At 27.3% G+C, this 24,493-nt stretch overlaps 1 protein-coding gene across 1 annotated transcript; it reads right to left on the reverse strand.

Moving 5' to 3' along the window:
* Positions 1 to 1,206: 1,206 nt before the first annotated feature.
* LOC119675788 (ras-interacting protein RIP3-like) lies at positions 1,207 to 13,498 on the reverse strand. The gene is made up of 2 exons (XM_038086999.1): positions 12,508 to 13,498; positions 1,207 to 1,568 (listed from the first exon to the last, which is right to left on the reverse strand). The coding sequence occupies exons 1-2, from the start codon at positions 13,496 to 13,498 to the stop codon at positions 1,207 to 1,209; spliced, it is 1,353 nt and encodes a 450-aa protein (XP_037942927.1).
* Between the last annotated feature and the right edge of the window lie 10,995 nt (positions 13,499 to 24,493).

Below are 24,493 nucleotides of genomic sequence, written 5' to 3' on the forward strand. Positions count from 1 at the left end.
AAAAAATGATTTACTTTTACTAAATTGAAAATATGTTGAAATTATTAAATATAATACTAACTATAAATTTTGTGTTAAATAAATTTTTTCTCAATGATGTATTTTATAATAATAATGAAAAAGTAAAAATAAATTTATGCAAATGTAATATTTTTTAATGCATTTCATAATTTTGCACCGTTATATTATTCATTTTAAAAATTAAAATAATTTTCAATATACAAAGTGCATAAACAAAATAAATATAAATGTATTAATATATTAAATATGAAAATCTTCTTGTTGACTTATATTTAAATATATAATCAAATATACTTAAGCAATAGGAACATTTATAATTAAATCTAAAAGAAATTTGAAATTTTCGTCTATTATATTTTGATCATTTCATGAAAAAGAACCGAAACACAAAAACTTGCTTGTGCTTGCGTACTTGCTTTGTGCTTTTGCAAAAGAGAGCAAAACTAAAACAGAGCAAGGATTTTAACAGTAATGGAACAACAACAACAAATATTTTTGATAAATTAATTGCAATCTGGATGACCATATAACGCTTTTTAGAGTATAGCCATGTACTTATCATCAGTGATCTTTGGACATATTCTAATTATTATTTAATTATATACTTTATAGGATGCATATATTACTGTTCGAACTCTTCTAACTTAAAAATAGTTTGTTTTCATCATAAGACGCGTCATATTTGACTTTAAAAAAAAATTAACATTTGAAATAGAACGTTTTATGCATTACCGTGTGGTATTTTACACAAGTACGTAATCATCGTACTGCACCCTGAACACTTGAATTGCGATTTATTTGCAAAAACTTTTATAATCCCAAGTTGAGAACTTCCTAGTATGAAAGTGAAAGATTTTAGTAAAAAATAGCTTCATTTATAAACAGTAACTATTGTAATTTAATAAATCAAAAAATAGTTCAGATATGAAGTTCCAAAATGTCAAGAACTACTCTTCTGTAGAAATACAGTAATTCAATAGACATTTTATTAACTAAAATAAATTAAATTAAAATTGAACACCATTTACAATTTTATAAAAGATGATTTTATCTAAAAACTTTATTATTTGTGTTAGTTTTACTACTTTTAATAGTTTTTATAGTAAACTGTAATACTACACTTTTCAATGGTTGACAGGAAGGAAGGCACTAAATTTGAAGTTTAAATAATCTAGCTAAGTGCCTTTAAAACAAAAACTCATTTCTAAACAATAACGCAAATAATTTCCTTCTTAAAGTAGCAAATCCACTTGAACTTACCTTCATTTTCAGACATGGCCATAATATAACGCTTTTGTTAAAATCTCGTGATAGTTCTTCAGCCAAGTGGCAATAACCAACAACGGCAGCAGTATTTGTTGTTGGCATTGCCGTTGTCGTTTGTGTTGTTGACGTCTGCCTTAACTTGCTAAGTTGCTCTTCGTGTAGTTCGCTCAAAGATGAGACTCCTTCAAAAAGGTCATCGTACATATTAATGTCCGCATTTAATGTCTTCACCACAGTGGTGTACTTGGGTTGTGCCAGTAGTTTAATGAAGCCACTCAAATCTGTAAGGAACACAAAAATATAACAATTCGGTTAAAAGGAATGAACGAAGTAGGATACCATGAAGTGTAAAGTACGCTGTCAGCTCGCCAAACGCGTAAGTTGACACAAAAATGAAAATTATTAAATTATTTTTAAGAGAAGTAGGAACCAGTACTTCATGGCTGCAGATTATGATGATGAAGCAAAAGGGTTTTAAAGAAAACTTCCTCGAATGAATAAAAACTTTATGTATTTGTCTTATGCGGCGCATAAAATTTGTTGCAAGAAGGAAGCACATCATTTGTTAAAGTCATTTGTTTTCTTAATGTTGCATAAATTATGAGCAATAGTTATGGAAAATTTAAGAGGTTAAATGTGATACTTAAACAAATCAATTATTTTTTAATGTTTTTGAAAACCGTAAAGGGTTTTTAGAGGATAGTTAATTAAGTCCTTCCTTTTAAAGTCCACAGCATACACTTCGAAGAATGGTAAATGGATTATTATATTATGAAATTAATAATTTTAAAAAAGTATAATAAAACTATTATATTACAGTAGAGATTTAGTGAATTGTAATATATAGCTATTCGTTTTAAGACAGCTATCCACTATTGCTAAACTAAGTACAAAGCAATGGGATTTTCATTTGTAGACTAATGTAGGTATAGAATTTGTAGTGTATAAGTTCTTTCTATACCTGAGGAGCGACGAAACTAACTGAAGCGATAAACGAAGATGTTGCAGTACATATGGAGCCTTTTGGATTATTGGATAAATTAAGCAAAAAATTGAAATCTATGCAAAATTGAATAGTTATTACTACGATTATAAAATCATTTTAAATACACAATTAATAATAACCGAAAATTTATTTCAAAATAATTGAAAAAATTCCAATCTGAAGCAGATTGGATTTGAAGTGCAGTAGTCAAAAACTAATGTTAATGAAATCGAAAGAAGAAAATTAATTTGCATGATCTGCTCATCATCACATATTAAATAAGATATATTATAAGGAAAATGTTAACAAAAATACTGAAATATGAAGCCGGTCCAATAACTTTGGGCAATAAGCATTGAGAAACATGCAGCGCAACAATATTTACAACAATTTTATATATGTGTATATATATAAACCATATATATTATTGCTATAACGTAATTTTTGATAGCAAATCTTTCATAGCTGAAAAATAACTTTTCAAATATTTTTGTAACTTAGAAACTAGCCGTTCTTGAATAATTTTAGTATTTAATATATTTTTAAATCAAATTTATTTAATTTCACTACAAATAAACAATCAGATACAAACGAATAGTCAATCAAATTATTCACCTCAGTTTGAAGTCAACAAAACCAAGTAACCACGACATATTCCGATTCACAGGAAAACCTCGAAATAGTTTCGCAAACAAACTTTTCCCTCAAAATTTGTGAAGCGTTTTCTGATTTGGTCCGTTGTTTGCTTTTTGGTGTTTAGTTTTGCATACCGCAACATAAATTGTATACAAATTTGTTCACTGAAATGAATTTTGTGGAAAAATGCTTCAAATGCATTTTCAGAGGGATTGAAAAGTTACATTTGGGGAACGCACACTTAAATTTATCATCTGTAAACTTTTGTAAAAAATTAAAATCGCTTTAAAAATTCAGAATATAGTTCATAAGAAACACAAGTAAAACGATAAATTAAAATCAATATTTTTTAATAAATTATTAATGACTATTATTAATGAGTTTCAATATTTTTAATTTCAGATGTTTTAGGTACATATTAAAGTGCTGCATCAAAACATTCGTTTTTGCGGTCATTCGTTTTATTTTCAAATGTGTACCATATTTACAAATTATTTCTAAAGCGAATACGAACGAATAACAGAAACGGTCCGATAGAATTCGTTTCCGCCGCATTCGTTTCAATGGAATGGGGGTTGATTTGTTCTCTATAATCGTTTGTTTTGAATTTTAAAATCAAATAAACAAATATTTTAGAGTATTTCAATCACTTTTAGAGTATTTCAATCACTTTTAGAGTATTTCAAATAATTCTATTTTTGCAAAGTAGTTGGATGTGCGTAGAGATTTGCAATAATTGCAACAACAAAGTACGTAAATTAGGTTTAATTTTCTATTATTTTCAATGCAAAAGTTGTTTAAACAGGTAGATCTAATGCAAAAGGTTAACTTAAAAAAACGGTTTGCGCAGAATTTCCTTCTTTGTCGATAGTTTTTTATGATGTAACAAAATAAATTGCTTCACATATTTACCTTTTCCTGGAAAATAATTTTATGCATGATATGGTAAAAATATCTATTTATGACAAGAGAGATTTTTAGAAATTTCTTAAGAATTCCTTCAGAATTCCTACTTTACAAAGTTTCTTGTAAATTATTTGCAACACCAGCAAGTAGTGCATCTTCAGAAAGGGTTTTTTCAGTTGCTCGGAACTTAATATCAGAAAAAAGAACATTGATTTCATCTAATCAAAGATCTATCAATCAAATCATGTTTTACACAACAATCTTGAAAAAGAGGAATTAAGTCAGACGATGCTCAACATTTAATTTGCATATTAAATTAAATTTGTGAACTGTAAAAACTGTAAAAAAACTTATTATAATTTTTTTAAATAAATTTTTGTTCAAAATTTTTTTTATATTTAATTAATATATTAAGTCATATTATATATGTAATCAACAAATTACTATTATCAATCAACATTTTAAATAATATTTAATTAATAAAAAAACTTAAATAAATAAATTTGGGTCTTACTATTTAAAAACACATAATTTTTGTATGAACTGAAAATCAAATGCTTAGAGTACTCCCAACTACTTCAACTACTTTTAGAATGTTTAGAGTTAGAGTACTCTAAACAAACGAAACAAATATTTATTCTATTCTATTTTGTTTTTATGCCTATACATTCGTATTTGTTCGTTGAGAGTGAGAGTATGCTACCATTCTAAACACAATAGAATGCTTTGAAACTGAAATCAAATGCGCGCGTGCAGTACTCTAGTACATATTTATTTGATTACTAACCTAACCAAAAAAGAAACCATTTAATAATTTGCAATAATTTTAAAAAAATTTGTAATTTTTCCTTCGAAGAGTCTTTAGTTTCTACAGATTTCTAATTGACATCTTAAATCATTTATACATATTTTATATATCACTTATAAATTATATATCAATTTGAATAGGTATTCAATAATAAAAAGAAAGATTTTATTAAAGACTTACTTCCTTAGTGCCTTCGCTCACAGCTCAGCTGCTCTTTGTTTACATTTTTCATATAAAACATATGACACATATATTTTTATGTTTTTAAGGGTTGCATTTTACATTTTTTACCTTAAATGAACTGATTTATTGATAATGAGCTTCTTTGTATGAATGCTCTTTAAATGATAAATCATGCTCATTAGTGTCTATAATGAGCAAACCGCCTAAATGAGACAGTATGAATATGGTATAAGTACTCACCGATTTTAGCAATAAAAATCATCACTAAATCATCATCACTAATGCCAATAAATTATTAATTAATTACAAAAAAATTTTCTTATGTCTTCTATTTGACTTTTATTGCAGTTTAAATTTATGAACCCTTTAAAAAACTCCCTTTAAGTATTAAATATAATTATTGTGATCTACTGCAATTTCAATTTAATATAAAGAATTTTAACCATAACTCCTTTTTACACATAAGTATGAACAAAAATCATGGTTAAAAAAATCATTTAAACTATCTTGAACCATTTATTTTTAACAATTTGTTGCAACTGTATTGTTTACAATTAATAAAATATATTAATTTTAAAATTTATTATATGAAACTATTTATAACCTGGATATACATTTATTGCAATAAATATTTAAAAACTAGCTGATAAATATTTGTGACAATTATATGCATACTTTATCACTTTAAAATCACTTTATTTGCCAATAATTTTAAAATAAATACTTCTTTTTATATATGAAGTACTTTTAAACCTTTTGATTACTAGCTTATAAAATAAAATCCCAGTTATATATCTCAAATACAATCTGTTATAGGTGAATATGAATTTCATATCGAACGATTAGAAAACGTGGTAATAAAAAAAATTAATTGTACTGTAAATTATATTACTAATCAATAATTGAAATAATTATATATTAAGTAGTTAATAATAATATGATAATGAAAATATATTAAGTAGTTTTACTTTAATTTTTGAAATTAAATTTGATTAAATGTATTCAAGTCAGCATAGTTGTTTTGTAAATATAACACTCCTATTTCTATATTTGATAAATCTGTTTCAATAAATCGTGGCCACCTACGAACAATATCTAAAAGCGTATGTAAAAATACATACATATGTAGCTGTACATAATTAAAAACGTGAAGAAGTTATAATTGTTAATATTTTGAAACCTTACTGGTTAATATTAAATGCCTGACAGTCTTCCTTGCAGCTTTGTATGCATCGTTCAGAAACTATTTGCACCAGAAAAAGTATGAAAAAACCTTTGGATTACACGAACCAATGTATTACACTTAAGAAAAGATTAAAAGAAAAAAACTTAATTAGTTAAGTTAGTGCGTTAAAAAATTAAAAATATTGCGAAGCTTATAAATTTTATTACAAGCGACAATGAACTGCAAGCCAGAGTTCGCAGCACCACTTCAACCGCCAATTTTCAAGAAAACAGGGAAAAAGTTTTATGGAAAGTTGCCTAGCAAGGAACATATAACAAGTAGGTGAATTTCCTGGGGAAGTACCAACTCACCCAAATAACCTCACCACAGCAGGAAAATTTCAACTTAAGTGTGAAAAATAGTTTAAAACCATAAAAAATTACTTAGTCAAAGTTTTCTGTCTTAAAAAAGTTTTTATTTTTTACTTAGCGAACAACCAGAGAAAAAAATTATTTATTAATTTTGTTGCATCTTAAGTACAGGGGAGTAAATGCAACAAAACTATTAAAAATTATGTTGTTTCAAAGAATATAAATTAATAAAAGTTTTATGTTTTCAAAAGTAGATTTTTTATTGAAAATGTTTTTTAAAAGAACAAACTTGAAAATAATATACTTTCGACTCAAACTTAAATAAATAATAAAATTTACATATATAAACATAGGTATACACATTTTTTTATTGATAATAATAGTGAGCATGACAGAAAATTACTGTAAATTTCTGCCAATATACTACTATATTACTAATAAACTATTTTCAAACTTATAGAATAGTTCTTATAAAAAACTTAGTAATAAAAGAATTAATACTATCCACACTTCACTTAATAAATGTTAAATTTATAGAAACTTTAGTTACGCTATTAAAGAAAACTCGATAATTGTGTATTTAACATAATACAAATATTTTCTTAAGAGGTATAGAAGATAGCTTGAATCATCTTTAGATAACCGACTCTATTCGCTTCTATGAATCACAAATCTGTTTGTCTGCTCATTAATAAACACTATAATTTTAATCCGATTCTCGTAATCCAAGCGATTCCATCTGACTATCAGCCTCTATATATAATCATATATCTATGATGACTACGCTCTATTCTTTTGAGTTTAAAAGCACAAATATTTATAAAATTAAACTTTGCATTTGTTTATCGACCTGTATTTCTTTTATGATGATTTTTTGTTTATTTTTTAACTGGCTATAGGTCACTTTTTTTAATAAAAATTAAAAATCGTTTGTTTGATGTTTTTTAATTAATTCTATATATCGACAATTTTTAGAACAAACCTAATTTATCCTTTTTACACTTTTATGTGCAACGGATATAAACCAAAAGTTCACGCTGTTAAATTAAATTCAATCCAAATCAAATAAATTATACCTGTTTTTTTTATTATATTCACTACTACTAATGTGCACTTCCCCCAGTAGGTCATAGGGCTTCAATAATTCTTGAGGCCTATGACCTAATTCAGTTAGATCATTTTCGATTGTTCTACTCCACGTTAGCGCTGACGCATCAGGTCTTCTGTCAAAGATTGCCTCGCTATGTAATTTCTCGGTTGTCTATGCGTATTTCAGTTTGGTTCAGCAGCCATTTTACAGATGTAGTATAAGATGGATTTCAGATAGATTTCCAAACGTTGTTAAGTTTACCAACTTAACAAGTTAAGTTTTGCTTTGTTGATACGTGCCCCAACGTCTTTCATCAGTTCGTATCTTTTATTAATATAAACTACTTTAGTTGTTTCAAAAATTTCTAGATTTATATATTATGACAAATTCAACGAGAACTATCTGTTCGTTAAGAATTAAAATTGGGTCAAGGACAATATATCATACAAGTAAAGAAAATATAATTCTATAGATTAAAAAATAAGCACAAAAATATCTGCAAGTAAAAATAGAGCTCAAAAATATTATTTTTCAAAACAAATTAAGCAAAGTCCACATATATCTCGTTATCGAAATTTCTCCACGAATAGAAATTTTTGTTGGACTGAATTCACGAAAGCATATGCAGAATGTTATTGAAGGAGTAAAGCAACAAATCGCTTATTTAATACAATGTTTGCATAATACATAGTATTTAAATTTAAAAGTTAAATTAAATTATTTTAAATTAAAATCAACATTTTAAATTAATAAAATTTTTATTTAATTAAGAGAATATGGTTCTAAAAAAATTTTTTATCTGCATAATAAATGCATAAACTCATTTACTTTAAGACAATCACCTTATATTCTACAATAATATTTTCAACATTTCGAGGACTTTTTATGCAACTTTCATTATATTACAACAATTATAAATATTTTATAAAAACAATATTTCATATTATTCATTACATTATACCAATTATGTAATTTAAATGAAATAAATAATCAACTTTCAAATGAATTTTAAACTAAATTCCACAAAATTATACTTAAAAACCAAAAATTCGATGTACTTACGCTTAAAACTGTAATGAGACCTCAAAGTCATTAATTACGTTAGTTATACGCTAATTGTACATTTAATGCAAACTGTTATAAAAGCAAAATTCTCAGTAAAAGATTTAAAATTTAAAATTTTTTAAAAACTTTCTATAAAATACTTTTTGAATAATAATAAAAAGCAAATGCAATGGGTGTAAATGGTCAGTTAAAGAAAATTGCATTAAGCATTTCATTAAAAGCACAAAGCCAAGTGCAAATATTTGTCTAATTATATCAAGTAAAAAGTTTACATATTCATTAAAAGGAATATTCATTAAATAACTAAAATTATTTTACAACGAAAATCTTTATTTTAAACTTTTCATTTCATGCATTCACTCTTCAACTGTTCAAAAAAAAAAATACTAAAAATAATTTGCTCTAATTCGCCTTGTGGAGTGTAATTACCTTTAAATTAAAGATAAAATAAAACACCAAAATTAAAAGCAAAACTACATTTAGAATAATTTAAAAATCAACTTCAAACATGAATATTTCATTTTAAAATATACTATGAGAGCATTCGGAAGGATTCATGTTAAATTTCTGCAGGAATTGCCCACAGCTATTTAAGAAGTGCAAGACTGCAATAGAAGGTCTGGTCTGTGCAAATATATTATAAAATTATTTAAATAAAATTTCAACTGCGACGCTCACTTTAATATTAAAAACGTTAATTTGCTTTCACTACTTTCACATTTCTGCATTGAAAAAATTCTTATTATTCAAGCCAATTTATATGTATAATGATGGAGGCTGCAGTGGTTAAAATTCCGAGCTTGTTTCAAACAAAATAGGTCAGTTATTATGCGACACTGTACGGCAAATTAATATTTATTTAGTGTGATGGGAACTTTTCAAAAACACATTTAACACAAATATTCCTACATGCAGACTTAAATAAATGGAAGCTATTTTTTTTTAATTAAAAGCATAAACGGATTTTTTATATCTTTAGTTTCAGTAGTTTCAGTTTTTTAGTTACACTAATCAAGGCTAATAATGAGGTTTCAAAACTTCTAACCGGAACTGACTAAAGACGAAAATATTCTTATTTGTGCTGGTGTGAGAACCGGAACGGAACTAAAAAAAATTATATCGCTTTATTAGAACTGAGCAGCGAATACTTCGATAATTGTTTATTCACATTCCATTAGTTGAAAAATATATACATTTTATTCAAATTTTTAAATAAAATTCAAATTTTCTATTCAAATTTTTGAATAAAATAGAATTTTATTCAAATTATATATATTTCAACGAAACTTAAACTAAATCATAGATCCGGTATTAAAATGGAACGAACTATTGATGCATGGACGTTATCACAGAATGATAAAGCAGCATTGAAAGTGTTCAAGAGAACAGTTCTTCGTGAGATCTTTGGTTCTCTACAAGTTGGCGACAACTACTGCATCCGAATGATCCACGACTTGCACGAGCTAACATATGGTATATCATGACATTGATAGAATGCAATGAATAAACATCCAGTGGTTTCGCTGTAGAAAGATGCTCCATCGAAAAAAGTATTTGAAACGGTAGTTAGAGGAAGAAAACGCAGAGGTAGACAGTGTCTCCGGTGGAGTGATCAACATAAGGGAGTACTATCCGGAATTGATGTACGAGACTGAAGAAGACACGCACGAAGTAGAGGCGCCTGCATTTCATTTTAAGAAAATAAATGAAAGAATTTTAGTCTACACAAAACAAAAAAAAAACGATTACGTGCTATGAATACATGACAAATATTTTTTCGCAATTTAATCGAAATCCGAATAGAAATATTTTTAGACCGAACAAAAGCCAGATTCAGACCGGCGTACTTTTCTTAAATGAATTGAAATAAGGAGTAAAAATATTTAAAAATCTTTGATTCGAAGTCTTACGTATTAATCAAGAAATTGTAAATATATATGTATGTCCGCATTAATTGACCCGGTGACTAATGACACTATTGAATTAATTTAGAATTAATGTAAAGAGGTCATTATGTAGTCATGTGGTATATAAACACGTTTATTTATATTGTGCAGTTCTTATGTTTTTATGTCATGTATACATTCTTATGCCCCAACTCACCACTAACTTAAACATTATTGGCTTATACATCCGTTCCATTAAAATAACTATATTCCTTCCCCAGTCTAGTATCAATTAGAAATATAAAAACATAAATATTTTTTTCTTGTTATCCGAATCCACCTCATGTATTTAACTGATAATCCATCTATATTTCCTACTTGATAGACACACTCAGGCCGTAAACAGAAACCTGAGTTTAAACACACTATTTTTGTATATGTGTCTGCTTTATATCTATAGTCGACTAAGTTTTGCTAATATGGCTATATATATATATATATATATAGTTACAGTGACCTTTTTTTCATGAGAAATATTAATAGAATGGAATTGCAATAAAATTTCAATCTTTCTGCAATGGTGAAAGATCTAAAGACACACTCTCCGATTATTAATCATGTGCAAGAAAAGCAAACGTACTTCCTGCAAGTATTGTCTTATAATAGTTTTCTACTTAGTTACTTTTACACTTAGAAATATGTTAGCTATAATTTTGTGGTCATAGCAAGTTGTACGAAGTAAAATCCTTTAACGAAGCAAAAGTACTGTAACAATGACTATAAAATTAATTTGAAGAATATATATGTAATATTATAAATCTATTTATATGTAATAATTAACAATAATTGTTTTTACAACCGTATTTTTATATATTATCATAAGAAACAAAAAGTTATATGAATGATGTGTGCGGTGGTTTGATTTGGCACATTTTGAATAAATGTCTAGCCACGTATAAGAATCGAGCTACAAATGATATGTGTGATCTATATATACAGAGGAATTCTAACACAAGATTGTTTGGTGAAATTCAGTTTAATTTAGTAATGAATGGAAAACTCTTTATTATTTTCAATTATATTACATTTTTTTATATGTTCTTTATGAATGATAATGCTCATGTATTAATGCAAACCAAATTTTTATAATTTATTTTTTTTTTTAGATTTTCTTTTTAGAATTGCAGACTTTCATTAATTGATAAACAAACAGCCCCCATTTTTTAGAGTCATAGTTTTTCACCAAAATTAGGAGTTATAAAGTTTATTTTACGCTGATATGTAACAACCATGATGAGAGAAGTTATTAGAAGTTTTTACTCAGTGTTGTCTATATTTAAAAGTATACTGTTTAAGTGCTCATAATACTACATAAGATGGATATCTAATATTGCATGTTCCATAGAATTATAAAGAAAGCTGAAAGAATGCAGGAATATGCAAATAGATATTTAAATATTTAAATTATTGTTAAATTTATCTTAGTTTCTTTCGAGAGCAAAGAATGATCAGTATGGGTTCAATTATAAAAAGTTCCTACCAGTTTTAAGCCCAGATAATTTTTAAATAGCACCATAATTGGTCGTTCGAGCTAAGTGGATTCCTATTTTCACTTAAACCGGTTCGCCGTCGTTACTGTGACTTAAAATTTTTCTGCACTCAATATTTTTTATTTTTTATAATACTCACTTAATGCGCACTAATAAGGTAAAGTTTCTGGTCTTCTCAAATTAGATGTAGATATATAATTAAAATTGAAAGGAATATATGTACTAATAAAGTAAATAAATAGGGAATTGTTCTTTTATTTCGAAGTGGTTATTTACTTTACAGTAAAATATCAATTTGCAATTGAAATACTTCAAATTGCCAATACGAGTAAATATTTTCACTATTTTTTGTAAAGTCGCACATTTATTATAATACAAAAAAGTAAAAGATATCAGATAGTTTTATTTTAATAAAACAATTTCTACAAAATTTTGCTTGAATATCATATGAAACGCATGTGACCGAGGAGCGATTCGCTATGTATAAATTTTTAAAATCTTGCCGGTATATAGAAATATATCTACAGATACATTTGTGTTTGGAAAGCTATTTGTGAAATGAAAAAAAAACTTACCATCATCACGTATGAAATCAACGTGGACGTTTTTTAAGCTCACTTTGAAAAAATCGACGAAGTTCTGGAAACCCTGTTGCATTTGCATTTTATCTAGTATTGACGTTGGCATTAAAACGCCCACATATTGCTGTGGTTCCTTCTGCAGTGGTTGTTGTAATCGCCGTTTTCGTTGCTGGTGGTGTTGTCGTTGTGGTTCCTGTAACAATTCAAAAGGTGTTGATTTTTGTCTGCCTGATATTGCTGCTGCTGCTGCTGCTGCTGGTGCGTTCGGTGGTGTTGGTATTGCTGATATTCGAGTTGTTGTTGATGTTGATGCAACTGTTAGTTCTGCAGTTGAGTTTGAATTCAATTTTTCAAATGCATTATGGTTTTTTATTTTTATTTTTGTTTTTGTTTTTGTTTTTGGTAAAGATGTTGCTGCCTGAAATTTTGCCGTTGAGGTTGTGGTTTTATGCAGAAGAGCATTCTGTGTCGGTTTTAGTGTTTGTGGTGATTTCGTGTTTGTTAAATCAACGGCAACGTTTTCAGTTGCTGAAATGTTAGTTAAAATTGTTATGAAAGCGCTATGAAATGTTGCTGTTGTTGGTGTTGCTGCTGTGTTTGTAATTGTTATTTTCCCTGTTGTTGTTTCAGTTGTTTCAGTTGTTGTTAATTGTGTAGTCGTAGTGTTTATTGAACTGGGAGTAGTCGCTTTGTTCGCAATATTCCTTGTAATTATTGTTGCTCTTGTAATCAGGTTTTGTATAGCTTGACTTGCATTAAGTTGCTGTTGCTGTTGCTGTTGCTCTAGCTGTTGCTTTTGCTGCTCTTGCTGCTCGTATTGTTCGTATTGGTCGTGCTGTGACTTTATAGCAATTTGTGTGTTGAACTTAATAAGATTATCACTATTATCTACACAACGTACAACAGCAATTTTAAGAGAATCGAGAAAGAAAAAGGCTGTCAGCAGCAGAAATATTTTAATAAATTGATAGATTGTTAACTTCATTTAGCTGCGGCACCAACAGTAAAATAAATTCATGCAAAACAGCCAGCAATATGCTGCAGGGTAAATTTTTATTTAAAAATTTTGGAAACTTTATTGTGAGAGTTTTGGTTTTCCTTTTTCCTTAAGAATTTAATAATTAATTTTTTTTTTTATTCGAATTTTCTTTTTTTTTTAAATAAATATTGCCTTTAACTTTCTTACTTTATTCTTTGTTTAAACTTGAAATTGCATTTACTTTATGTTTAACGTTTAAAACTTCAAGTTTTGGAAATTTTTCGTTATTAGTTTTTTCTTTTCCTTCACGTATTTTAGTGCCTTTCATTTCTGGTACTTATTGTCCTTCCTGCTGTTCTGGCTTTGTATAATTACTGTTCTGAAAGCAATACCAAAGCTGGCTCTTATCTTGTTTTGCAGTAATTATTTTCCTTGCTTTCGTTGCCGCTGTTGTACTTTTGATTTTCATAACCACTTCCAACATGACGAGTATCGCGTACCGCTTAAGGCTATCTGCAAAGACAAGGAATGAACATTTTTTTTAAAGATTTTCAATTGCTTTACAATTTTTTGGGTGGAAATTTAATAAAAGAAAATTTTTATTTAACAAAATCAACATGACAATATTAAGACGTAACAGGACTATTATGTAGGAGGAGCTAGAAAAAATATTATTTTTAAACTACGGAGGGAGGAAGTTTATACTTCGTAATATCTATAATAATTTTTTAAATTTTGCGCTATTTTTCGTTTATAATAATACCAATATTCATTTTTATTATTCTTAATACTAAGTATAATTCTTTAAAATTTTTTGACACAATCACAAAAGTTGAGTTTGCTTATTTCATTGTCCAACATTTCATATTTAGTATCTAAAGCAATCTAGTATCTAAAGCAAATAAAATTTTAAAAGAGAGTTGAAACTAATTAAATGAAATAAAAAATAACATTAATACAGACGATCAATTAGAATATTTGCTATTAACTATAAATACATTTGACTTTGACTGCCCAATACCAGCATTCCATATATTTCCATATATTTCACTTTACCACTTTATATAGATAGTAAATAATTATTAGTAAATATTTTAGAGTATTATATTAGTAATAATATAAGTTGCATTTTTTTGTAATTAAAATAAGTAATTGTTCTTAAAAATGAATCAATTTAGAAGTTAACCTTTACACTAGTAATGCAAAGATGACAATTTTGAGTTTTTAAATATTTCACCATGAGACGTCGATCAACTATATATCATTATGATATTTGTAATAGCGGTAGATGCATTAATTATCTCAACATAAATTCTCCAAGCTCCAAGTTTATGTTCTCCAAGAACATAAACTCTAAGCTTAGGAACTAGTCAAATAAAGTTTAATGTGCTCAAAAAAAGTTTTAAATAATTCGCAGCATATATAAAAATAATTAAAAGCATAAAAGATTAATATAACGTTCGTTAAGTTATAAGATTTTAAAATTTTTTTATCTACAAAGAGTGGATTATAATTTAACAGAATATAAATACCAGTTTCATGTCTAAGAGATTAGCTGCTTGACTCATTTGCTAATTACAATATTATTAAATGATATCTTTTTGTTTTCTTCTTAATTCGAACACTATTATCTATTAAAGTAGTGATAAAAATGAATGCATTATTTTTAAATACGAGTGCTGTGCCAAAATGTTGAACCTTGGAAAATAAGAAGGAGCGATGAAAATTGACAGTGACATTAAATTAATTATGTGTTATTTAATATTTTATGAGTATAATCCTTTGATTATATTCCATCAATTTTGAAACGAAACTTCTATTTGAAATAGTTGCAATGTGTTTATTTCAAGACAGCCATACTTGCTCAATAAATCATTTAAAACCTTATTATGATTATCTCGCCTATTTGTTGCGATATAGTCTATAAATAAATTTTTTGCTTCAAATTAGCATTACATAGTCCATTGGTCTACTAAAGTTAGCTCCATGGTACATAAAATATTTTAAATTCAACTTGAAAGCTATTATTTTCATTGAAGATATTGGTACCGGTCCTTATAAAATACATTCAATATTTTTACCATCTATAGCACTTTATAGAATGAGGTACACTGATTTATGCCATTTCATTGTATTTAACAGTGAAGTAAAAACCGTTTGTTTATATCTAAACAAATTAAAAGGATCAACAACGATGACAAAAAAACCTGAAAAACGTTTTAACCAAAAAACAACAAACAATAAAGAATAAAAACCAAAATGAACGAGAAAAGTATGGAAGACTGCATTGGGGTTATGGGTTATATTCGTTTAAATTTAGAATCCGGCAGCTGAAAATCACAAAAATAATATAAAATAAAATAGATGACCTCTTTAGGCAAACGAGAATATAAAATATTAAAAAAAAGTGGAAATGCATTAAAATGGATGAAATATTGGAAAAAAATCTAAAGATGTAAATTGTAAAAAATATGGTTGACATATAAAATAAATAAATTTATTTATTTAGGCACAAACAATTTTGCGGAACATTGTCTGTTTTAAGGTTTGAACGAATCTTATTGGGGCAATAAATAAATGGCATAAAAATTTATTTGTAATATTTTGAACATAAAAACTCCAACGAAAATTGAAAATAAAAATTTGGATGTCATTTGAATACAAATTGAATAAAAATTGAAACAAAATATAATAAAATGAACGGTTTTTATATAGTATTTCTATGGTATATGGTGCACAAAAGTATTATATGCAAGATTATTTCAGTTTAGTCTTACATATACTAATAATTACGAATCAAGCCTATAAACATGTCTAACTTTAAAATATACTAGAATGTATAGATTTTCATAGCCTGACACTGTAATTTCCACTTGAAACATAAACACTTTTTTAAGTACTTAAATAGCCTTTGAAATGAGAATCTGTCATAAAAAATTTTAATTAAATATAATAATTTGTACAAAATGACTTTAAAAAAATTTCCACAACTATGTTTACCTATTTATCTGCTTTTGTTTTTAAAATAAAAAATGAAATTTTGTATACAAAATTGTTATGAATAGAGCGGCACATTTTTTTAATTAAATGATCATATATCACAGTTACAATATATATTGAACAAGTTTAGTGGAATATTCTTTATTGTTTATATAAGTATTAAGCTGATTGAGCAGATATCTATGTAACTTACAATTATTTTATAACAAAAAGTCTTGATTATATTATAAGACTATAATATAAGATACGTCTTATATATAAATAATTTAAAATATAATAACATATACATAATATAATATATAATAACATAAAAATATCATAATATATAAAATTATTAATAAGAGCAGCAATACACCTGCTAATCCTACAACCTACCATACCCTTTTCATACTTTTTGCGTAAAGGGTATAAAATGTGAACTAAAAGAGTTAGTTCGATAGTATTGAATGTGTCAATTGTTGTGCTAGAAAACTGCAACAACTGTTAATGCTAGATCGTCATGCGATATATTGTGTGATTCAGGTTGAGGTGCAACCCTACGCATTAGTTCCACCAGCATATGAGTATATAAAATATTGAACAATCATTTAGCTGTGAGAATGGTTTGTTCCGTTGGATTCCTCATCCTTTGACAAAATATCAAAAAGATGCTCGTGTCGATTGGTACACACAAATGCTCAAGAAGTACAATTGCCGTGCTTCAAACGACGTACTCATATATAAAATTATAACCGGTGACGAATCATGAACGCATCATGGATTAGCCAGAACATTCACGATGAACCAAATCTAACATAAGTTCTTCGCGCTCGAGCACTTCGAAACAAATGGCTTGTTTTTTCGGAAAAACTAGTCATGTGACAACTATACCATTATAAGAACATTAAACGGTCAATTCCGAATGATATACAACCATTTGTTTACCGGAAGTCTTCAGTGAAATACGGAAACATAACAAGCGTCAAAGTTTTTTGATTAATTTCAAAAAATCACATTAATGGGTCATATGCGTACAGTCCTAACTTAGCATCCAATGCCATCTTCTTGTTCCCGAACGTCAAGCATAAATTGCGTGGACAACGATTTTTGTCAGCATAAGAAGCTATTGTTGCATTTTAAAATCAAGTTTTGGGGGTGTCTGAAGAAGATTGGAAAAAATGCTTTGAAAATGGGTTCGAATACATCCAAAAGTCTTTTAATCATTATGGAGAATACTTGAAGAAATAATAAAGCAATTTTCAATAACAAGTTAGTTTTGTTTTTCATTATAAGGCTCAAAATATAAATAGTGAGCCTCGTATTAAAAAAATTAACTAAAAAATTATTTTAGCACAGAAATCGTGAACAAAAATCGTGAGTTGGGTAATTTATTGTTATTTTGAACTACATTAAAATACAAATTAATAAAAAAAAATAATTATAAATTATTAATCTTACATTTCTTTGCAAAGCGATTGCAATTTGTCAAAACACACTATGGTTTAATAAAAGGTGAATTTCTAAGAATTCTATCTTGATGCTGTGACTTGTAATAAGTGGTTAATTATGTATTGTATGGAAACCGACCTACCAATGAATTATTCTTGATATATCAAGTTTTACCTAGATTACAAACAAAGATAAATTTTCTAAATTTATTTTATAATTCGTTAATTTCTCTAAATACATCAGGTTTGATTTCGTAAAAGTGATAATTTGATATAAATTGTCATATAGATAGTTATTATTTATTAGTATATCGCTTAAAAGTGATTTATTGCATAAAAATAAAAAATTATAATAGAAATGTAAATAAATCACGTAATCTTTATTCTTTAATTTTAAATTATTGTAAAAGTAATTAAGTATTGTTAAACACACAAGTAAAAAATTTATTTTTGATTCTTCCTTGGTTTAGTTGTAGACTCCCATAAAGAGATATTTTAGTTTCTGATATGTTGAAATTAATAGCTTAATATAAATTTCTTATAAAAGTAGGTATTATTCATCCAATTCATTATTAAGTTTTTATTAATTAGACAACGTAAGAATACAATATTATAATAAGAATATAAAAAAAACGGAATTAAAGGAATCAATCTTATAATGACGTTTTTCCAAAAGCAGTGAACTACCACAACAAAAATTCGTTTTTTTATATTATTTTGGTTAATTGAATTTTTGGCTGACCCGTCAACTGTTTTCAGTATTGCGAAATATCCATCATCAATGTTTTTTTGAATATAATTCTTTATTCAATTATCCCCAACTATCTCCAGGAATCGAACTCGTGCCCTGCCAAATTTGATGCTCAGAGACGGCGTTCATTAACCAACTGATCCAAAGCCGTTTTTGACTTTTTGTGTTCGCACATTTTTCTGGAGTTTTGTTAATTTGCTATGAGACTGCATTAACAAGTTCGCTTGTTGTGTTATATTAGAACAAAATCATAAACCAGCTATAGAAGAATTTAATTAATTAATTAATTAATTAATATATAGCCTAAATCATATTAAACAAAAACATATGTAACTGTAATGGAGCTATTTATATATTGAGAGAATATCGATGTATGACTTTTGTTATTGTTGCTTCGAAAGTTTTGATTGGTTTTAAATGGATAATGGAGTTTTATTGAGAACCGATTAATGAAACAACTGACATCGGTGGTATCAGTAAATCCAAGAAGATACTATTTGGAACATAATTTTGCTGAAATGTTACCTGACAAATCGAAAATTCCTATTCTGTTTTTTAAAATAAATATTAATTAATATAAATATTTAAATAGGTTTATTATTTATTGTACTCTGAAGATGGTCTTCGAAGTAAATTTGTAATATAAATCATTTCTTATAAAAATTAAAATAAAATAAAATATTAAACACATTTAATAATTAAGTATAATAATAATTAAGTAAAAAAAATTTTATAGTTTTATGTGTTAAATAAACGACCTAAGTCCATTAATAATAAAAAAACTTATTGTAAATTGAACGTAATAACAATTTATTAAGAAAATTTATTGGTATGAAAAAGTATTTTATTAAATACCTTTCAATTTAGTAGATTTAAATTTTTTATCTTATATGATACATAAATCTGCGGTTATAATTAGTAAATTTCATATCAGCCTATAAATATAAGCACAAATCTATATATATTGAACATGTAAACAAGATATAGAAAAGTATGTGCCATTTATGAATTGCAAATTGTCTGCAAAAATTTTTATTAAAAATTTCATCAAACTTTGTTGAATATAATTTCTCCTTTAGTGTTATTAGCTCTTTTTTATTTTCTGAATTATATTTAAAATATAAATAGTGCCCCTCGTAGTGATAGATTAATGTGAAAGTTATTATATGTGGATGACGATTCTGATGACAAAGTTGATAAATCGCAAAAAAACAGTTCTAACCGATTCTCCTCAATGTGTTAAAGTAGCAGTAGTAGTTGCTAAAGTAGTTATTGATATGTTATTTAGTTACTTAAGCTAAATAAAGGCATGTAAAATGCAAATCATCAGTATCTATTTAACTGATTACACTAACTTATATTCAATATACTGTAAAACAAAATACGAGGAATTTATTGTTGAAATATAAATACTTTAAATAGGATACTGTTGATGCCACTAAATTATCTCTTGGTGGTGTTTCTGTAGCTAGAACACAAGTTGGAGTTGTTTAATTTTTAAGATAAAAGTGGAAATATTTTGAATGCCGTAAGGTCAGTTACAGGTAAACTGTTATGCAACAGATTTAGTCTGCCAATATTTCCATAAACCAAATTATCTGTTTCCCATAGCCCTTAGAATTTACGAATTTCTCATTGTATCATAAAACAAAAATAAAAAAAGTACACTTAATATAATTTAACTGCATTTGATTAGTTTAAAGGGTAGGTTTATCAGTAAACAATAATTCCAAAGCCACAAATTTAACAAGAAAATGTGTATCAGCTTCTCTTAAAACACAAAATATTTAATCAGATTTCAATATCTTTTAAATCTTGAGTTTACCAAATGAAACAATCATTTAGTCTAAATAGAAAGTAAGCAAAATCTTATCTTTACTTCAGTGAAAATTTCATAGGATAGTAGCTGTTGTATGCATGTTAAGCCAACTAAAGATATTAAAACTTTCAAGGATATAAGTAATAAAAATATCCTTTTGTTCACAACGACCAAAGACTTAATGGTTTTTATATACAAGTATACATATATACATATACATATACATATATTATATAAATATAAACTAAGTTTAAAACACACATAAAAGAAAATTTGTTTCCTTTGTGAAAGGACTAAGTGTGCTAGTGTACGCACTCGATTGTGACCTTTCTGTGGGGCGTTATTAAAAAATTATTTTTATGTTGATTTGCTACAAAATGGGAAGAAAAACTGGAAAATATATTGTCAAATAAAATTGTATGTAATAAAAAGGAATTCAAATTCAAGTAGCGTCAAAGAATTTAAGAAAGGACTCGTTTACTTAAACTTGCATCATATCAGTGAATTGACACACATTCACGCTTTATAAGTATACATGCACTTATGCACAGTGTTGTTGTATGGGTTTGGGCGCGAGTTTGTCGTCCTTAATTTACTTATACACGCCTACATAATAATTTCTCACTTACTCTTTCCCGACCGTACAAGGAAACCAAATAAATTTGCGTATCCACATATGCAGACGCACATACCAAGGCGTGATAACTCAATTACGCCGTCGGTTACATTATTAATAGGAATGAAGTAGGCTAAATTTTTGTAATTCCATGCAAGAACAAGTAGAAGAAGAAGAAGTAGTCTCCATTATGTTATTTACATACATGTCTATATTAACAAAATACACATTTATACATTGGCTTATATGTATGTAAATAGTAACATAATTTTGTCTTATTTTGCTTGAAATTCAGTTAACTAAGCTGGCCCTAATTTGCTCTTACACTGGGGATTGCTGAAAAGTTTACGACCGAAGTTCTTTAGTGCGTTTTTAGTCAAAATATGGACCATTTCTGATTACTTATTACAGCTTTTGTTGTTATGTTTACATATTTTGTTTGCTTTGGACTTGATGTCCTTGCTTCTGTTTCATTACTGTGCTTAATAGGCTTTTAGTATTGATATTGCTGCTTTAATAGCTGTTCCAAATAGTTTTGCTTCCATTATTTACTTCAGTTGGAAAATCACAAGAGTGAGTCTCTAGTTGTATTTATATGCACGTACGACGAGTGCTAAAGCAAATAATGGGTAGTGGTAGGCACTCATAAATATAAGCTCCTGAAGCTTTAAAGTACTCACTGCTATAAGTAGGCATATAAATTTGTCCGCTTGTTTGTACGCATATATTGAGTTAAGGTAACTGCAGCTTTGAACCACAACATGAATGATGTTGTCTCTATGGTTGAATTAATCAGGTTATACAATGTAAGGTAGATTGACGCATGAAAAGCGGTACAGAGTCTAATGAAGTCATTACTTTCAACTCTGAAGTGAATATATGCGTACCTGTGAAAAAGTTTTCATATATATTTTTTCTTTAATTAGTAAAGGTTTTGTGTGTCATATCAATTTATGTAATGGGGTACCACCAACATAGTGTGTGCACATTACATATTTAAATATTTACATAGAAATACATATTTAAATATTAAATTCCTAGTTATTTACTATCACAAATACATTAATTTATAGTATTTAATATATAGTCTTGAATTACCACTATCATAATAAATAATTCATTTTCTGTTAGCTAGAACATAAAATCTGAATATTCATTTGTTACAAAATATATTAAAATATATTATATGGGCAGAGAGCATTTCTAAGGCAGAACTATAGAACCAGGAAGTCATAATATATGAATGGAATAATGGAATTAATTGGGTATCTGTTATGACAATCCTGCAAATGCATTAAAAACAAGTTTTAATCAGAAACCCATAAGAAACGAGTAGTCATATAACATCAGAAACGATGTAGAGAATAATAAGAGAGTGAAAGTTACCAAGAGCGCAATATTTATATGGAACGAAACGTACTGAGAAGAAAATGAATCAATTCAATCGTAAAGCACTATGATCTACAAGTCTAAATGGTCAATAACAGTTTGTTATATTTGTAGAGTTTTAGTGCTATGAAGGATACATTGTCTTATATAACATTTCTAGGCGTACCGATTTAGCATTATTAATATAAATACTCACTAATAAGTCTTGTAAAGAAAAATCGATGGAGTAAATATGAGTTATGTTGCAAAAAAAGAGATTTAAGAAAATTTTTTAAACCTTTGGAAAAAGTTAAAAGTTTCATAAAAGTTAAAAATATAATTTTCTGTTTAAATTTTAATTTTTTCTTAAATAACTTTTGAATTCAAAGAACAATCTAAAAATTGGTATTTTTATTTAGTTATAAGGATGCTTATACCTATTAATTTTTTTAGTAAATCGGATGAAGATTCGAATATGGAATTTTTGGCCCATCGACTGAAATTTTTTGACTATATTAGTCAAAGCTCCAACTCCAACTCTCCCTAAACAAGAGAACAATGAATCTACTGGTTACTTGGGCCATATTCTTCCATGTGCTCGGAGAATCAGGTTTTATTATGCCTAAATTGCTTTGAACATATTGACAACTTTGACAACTTTGGGGTACTTCCACTAAAGAAATATTATAAAGGTATCAATCAATAATATTGAAATATATGATTCATAGAAAAGCTAAGTCGCTTCCAATAGCTGCTTAAAATACCTTTCTCACCGGAGCATCATCATCCATTCTCACAACATGACCATTTCAGTGGCATGGATGTTATTTCGCTGAATTATATGAATACCGTGATGGCAATGTTGGATATATTTCAGCACCGGTCTTACGAGTCACAAAGATCGTAAGTTGTCGCTCCTCTTTTTCATTCGCAATAGTAATCAATAAGCTTTCAAATATAATAAATTGCTTTTGGAACGTTCTTCTGATGTTGTTCCTTTTACTTGCATTCAGGTTTTTCTTATATATAATAGTTTTGCATCCAAGTTTAAATAGAACATCGCATCTGCCAATAGACTAGTATCAGACGAAGACACTATCAGAATTTCTATCTACAAGTATTCATATAATATAAATTATATTTATATCGCTTATGATAATGTTCCAATGTTTGCGGCTATAAAAGTTCACATATTGTTTCTGTTGATATAACTATTCTTTTCAATTTTTTTTATTAACTATGTGGAAATTTTATTAATATTAAAATTATCTCAAAAATAGTTGATAACCACTGTAAACGCCTATTAAACCAATAAAAAATACTTATAATACGAGTACTTTACCATACCTCCCAAACAGTTTTGCAAAAGGGGCACAGCTATTTGCCATTTAAGAAGCTATATTGCTATGACTTTGGACATATATACGTCGTTCTTTGTTATTATAAACTCAATATGAGTGTAGTTTATATTGTACAATCTTATTAATCCCACAGCCACATTATAGAACAACTGTATTAATGTAATTTAATTAATAAATTAATTTAATCAAGAATACAGAAAGCTATTAATATATATTCTTAGCGCTCTCGTTGATCATAATGTTCCCACCGGCAGTGCCATTAAAAAATCATGACGGCCAATGATGCCATCAGCTTACAAAGCACACCAAAGTTTTTTATATAATAATATAATATGTCACCCACTTTAAATGTTTATTGCCTTTTTAATATATTAATTTTTTTATTTTGTCCTTAGTTTTGTTTTTCACTATTGTACCGCATATTGCGTTTCAAGGCGTGGTTTATTTATTATATTTTTTAACCAAATATTAGTAAGTAAATTTGATCATTTCTTACATTTTAACCATTCACCAATAAACTTTCTTTTTATGTCATTTCTTTGACTTAAAAATAAATATTGATGAATCAATTTTCTGCCTTTGTTTTCTGGTAGCTCTTCAGTTTCATTCACGATTTCAATCTTCTATTATGTGTATAAAGTACATAAATTTTGTAATCA

The sequence above is a fragment of the Teleopsis dalmanni genome, chromosome 2 (assembly GCF_002237135.1).
Source record: "Teleopsis dalmanni isolate 2A chromosome 2, ASM223713v2, whole genome shotgun sequence".
In the NCBI taxonomy this organism is placed as follows: domain Eukaryota; kingdom Metazoa; phylum Arthropoda; class Insecta; order Diptera; family Diopsidae; genus Teleopsis; species Teleopsis dalmanni.

Bases quoted from the DNA above. Each gene is read 5' to 3' on its own strand.
- LOC119675788 (XM_038086999.1), bottom strand. From the start codon at position 13,498: ATGAAGTTAACAATCTATCAATTTATTAAAATATTTCTGCTGCTGACA. The intron at 1,569-12,507 runs GTAAGTTTTTTT...TGTTCCTTACAG, and splicing joins TGATTTCATACGTGATGATG to ATTTGAGTGGCTTCATTAAA.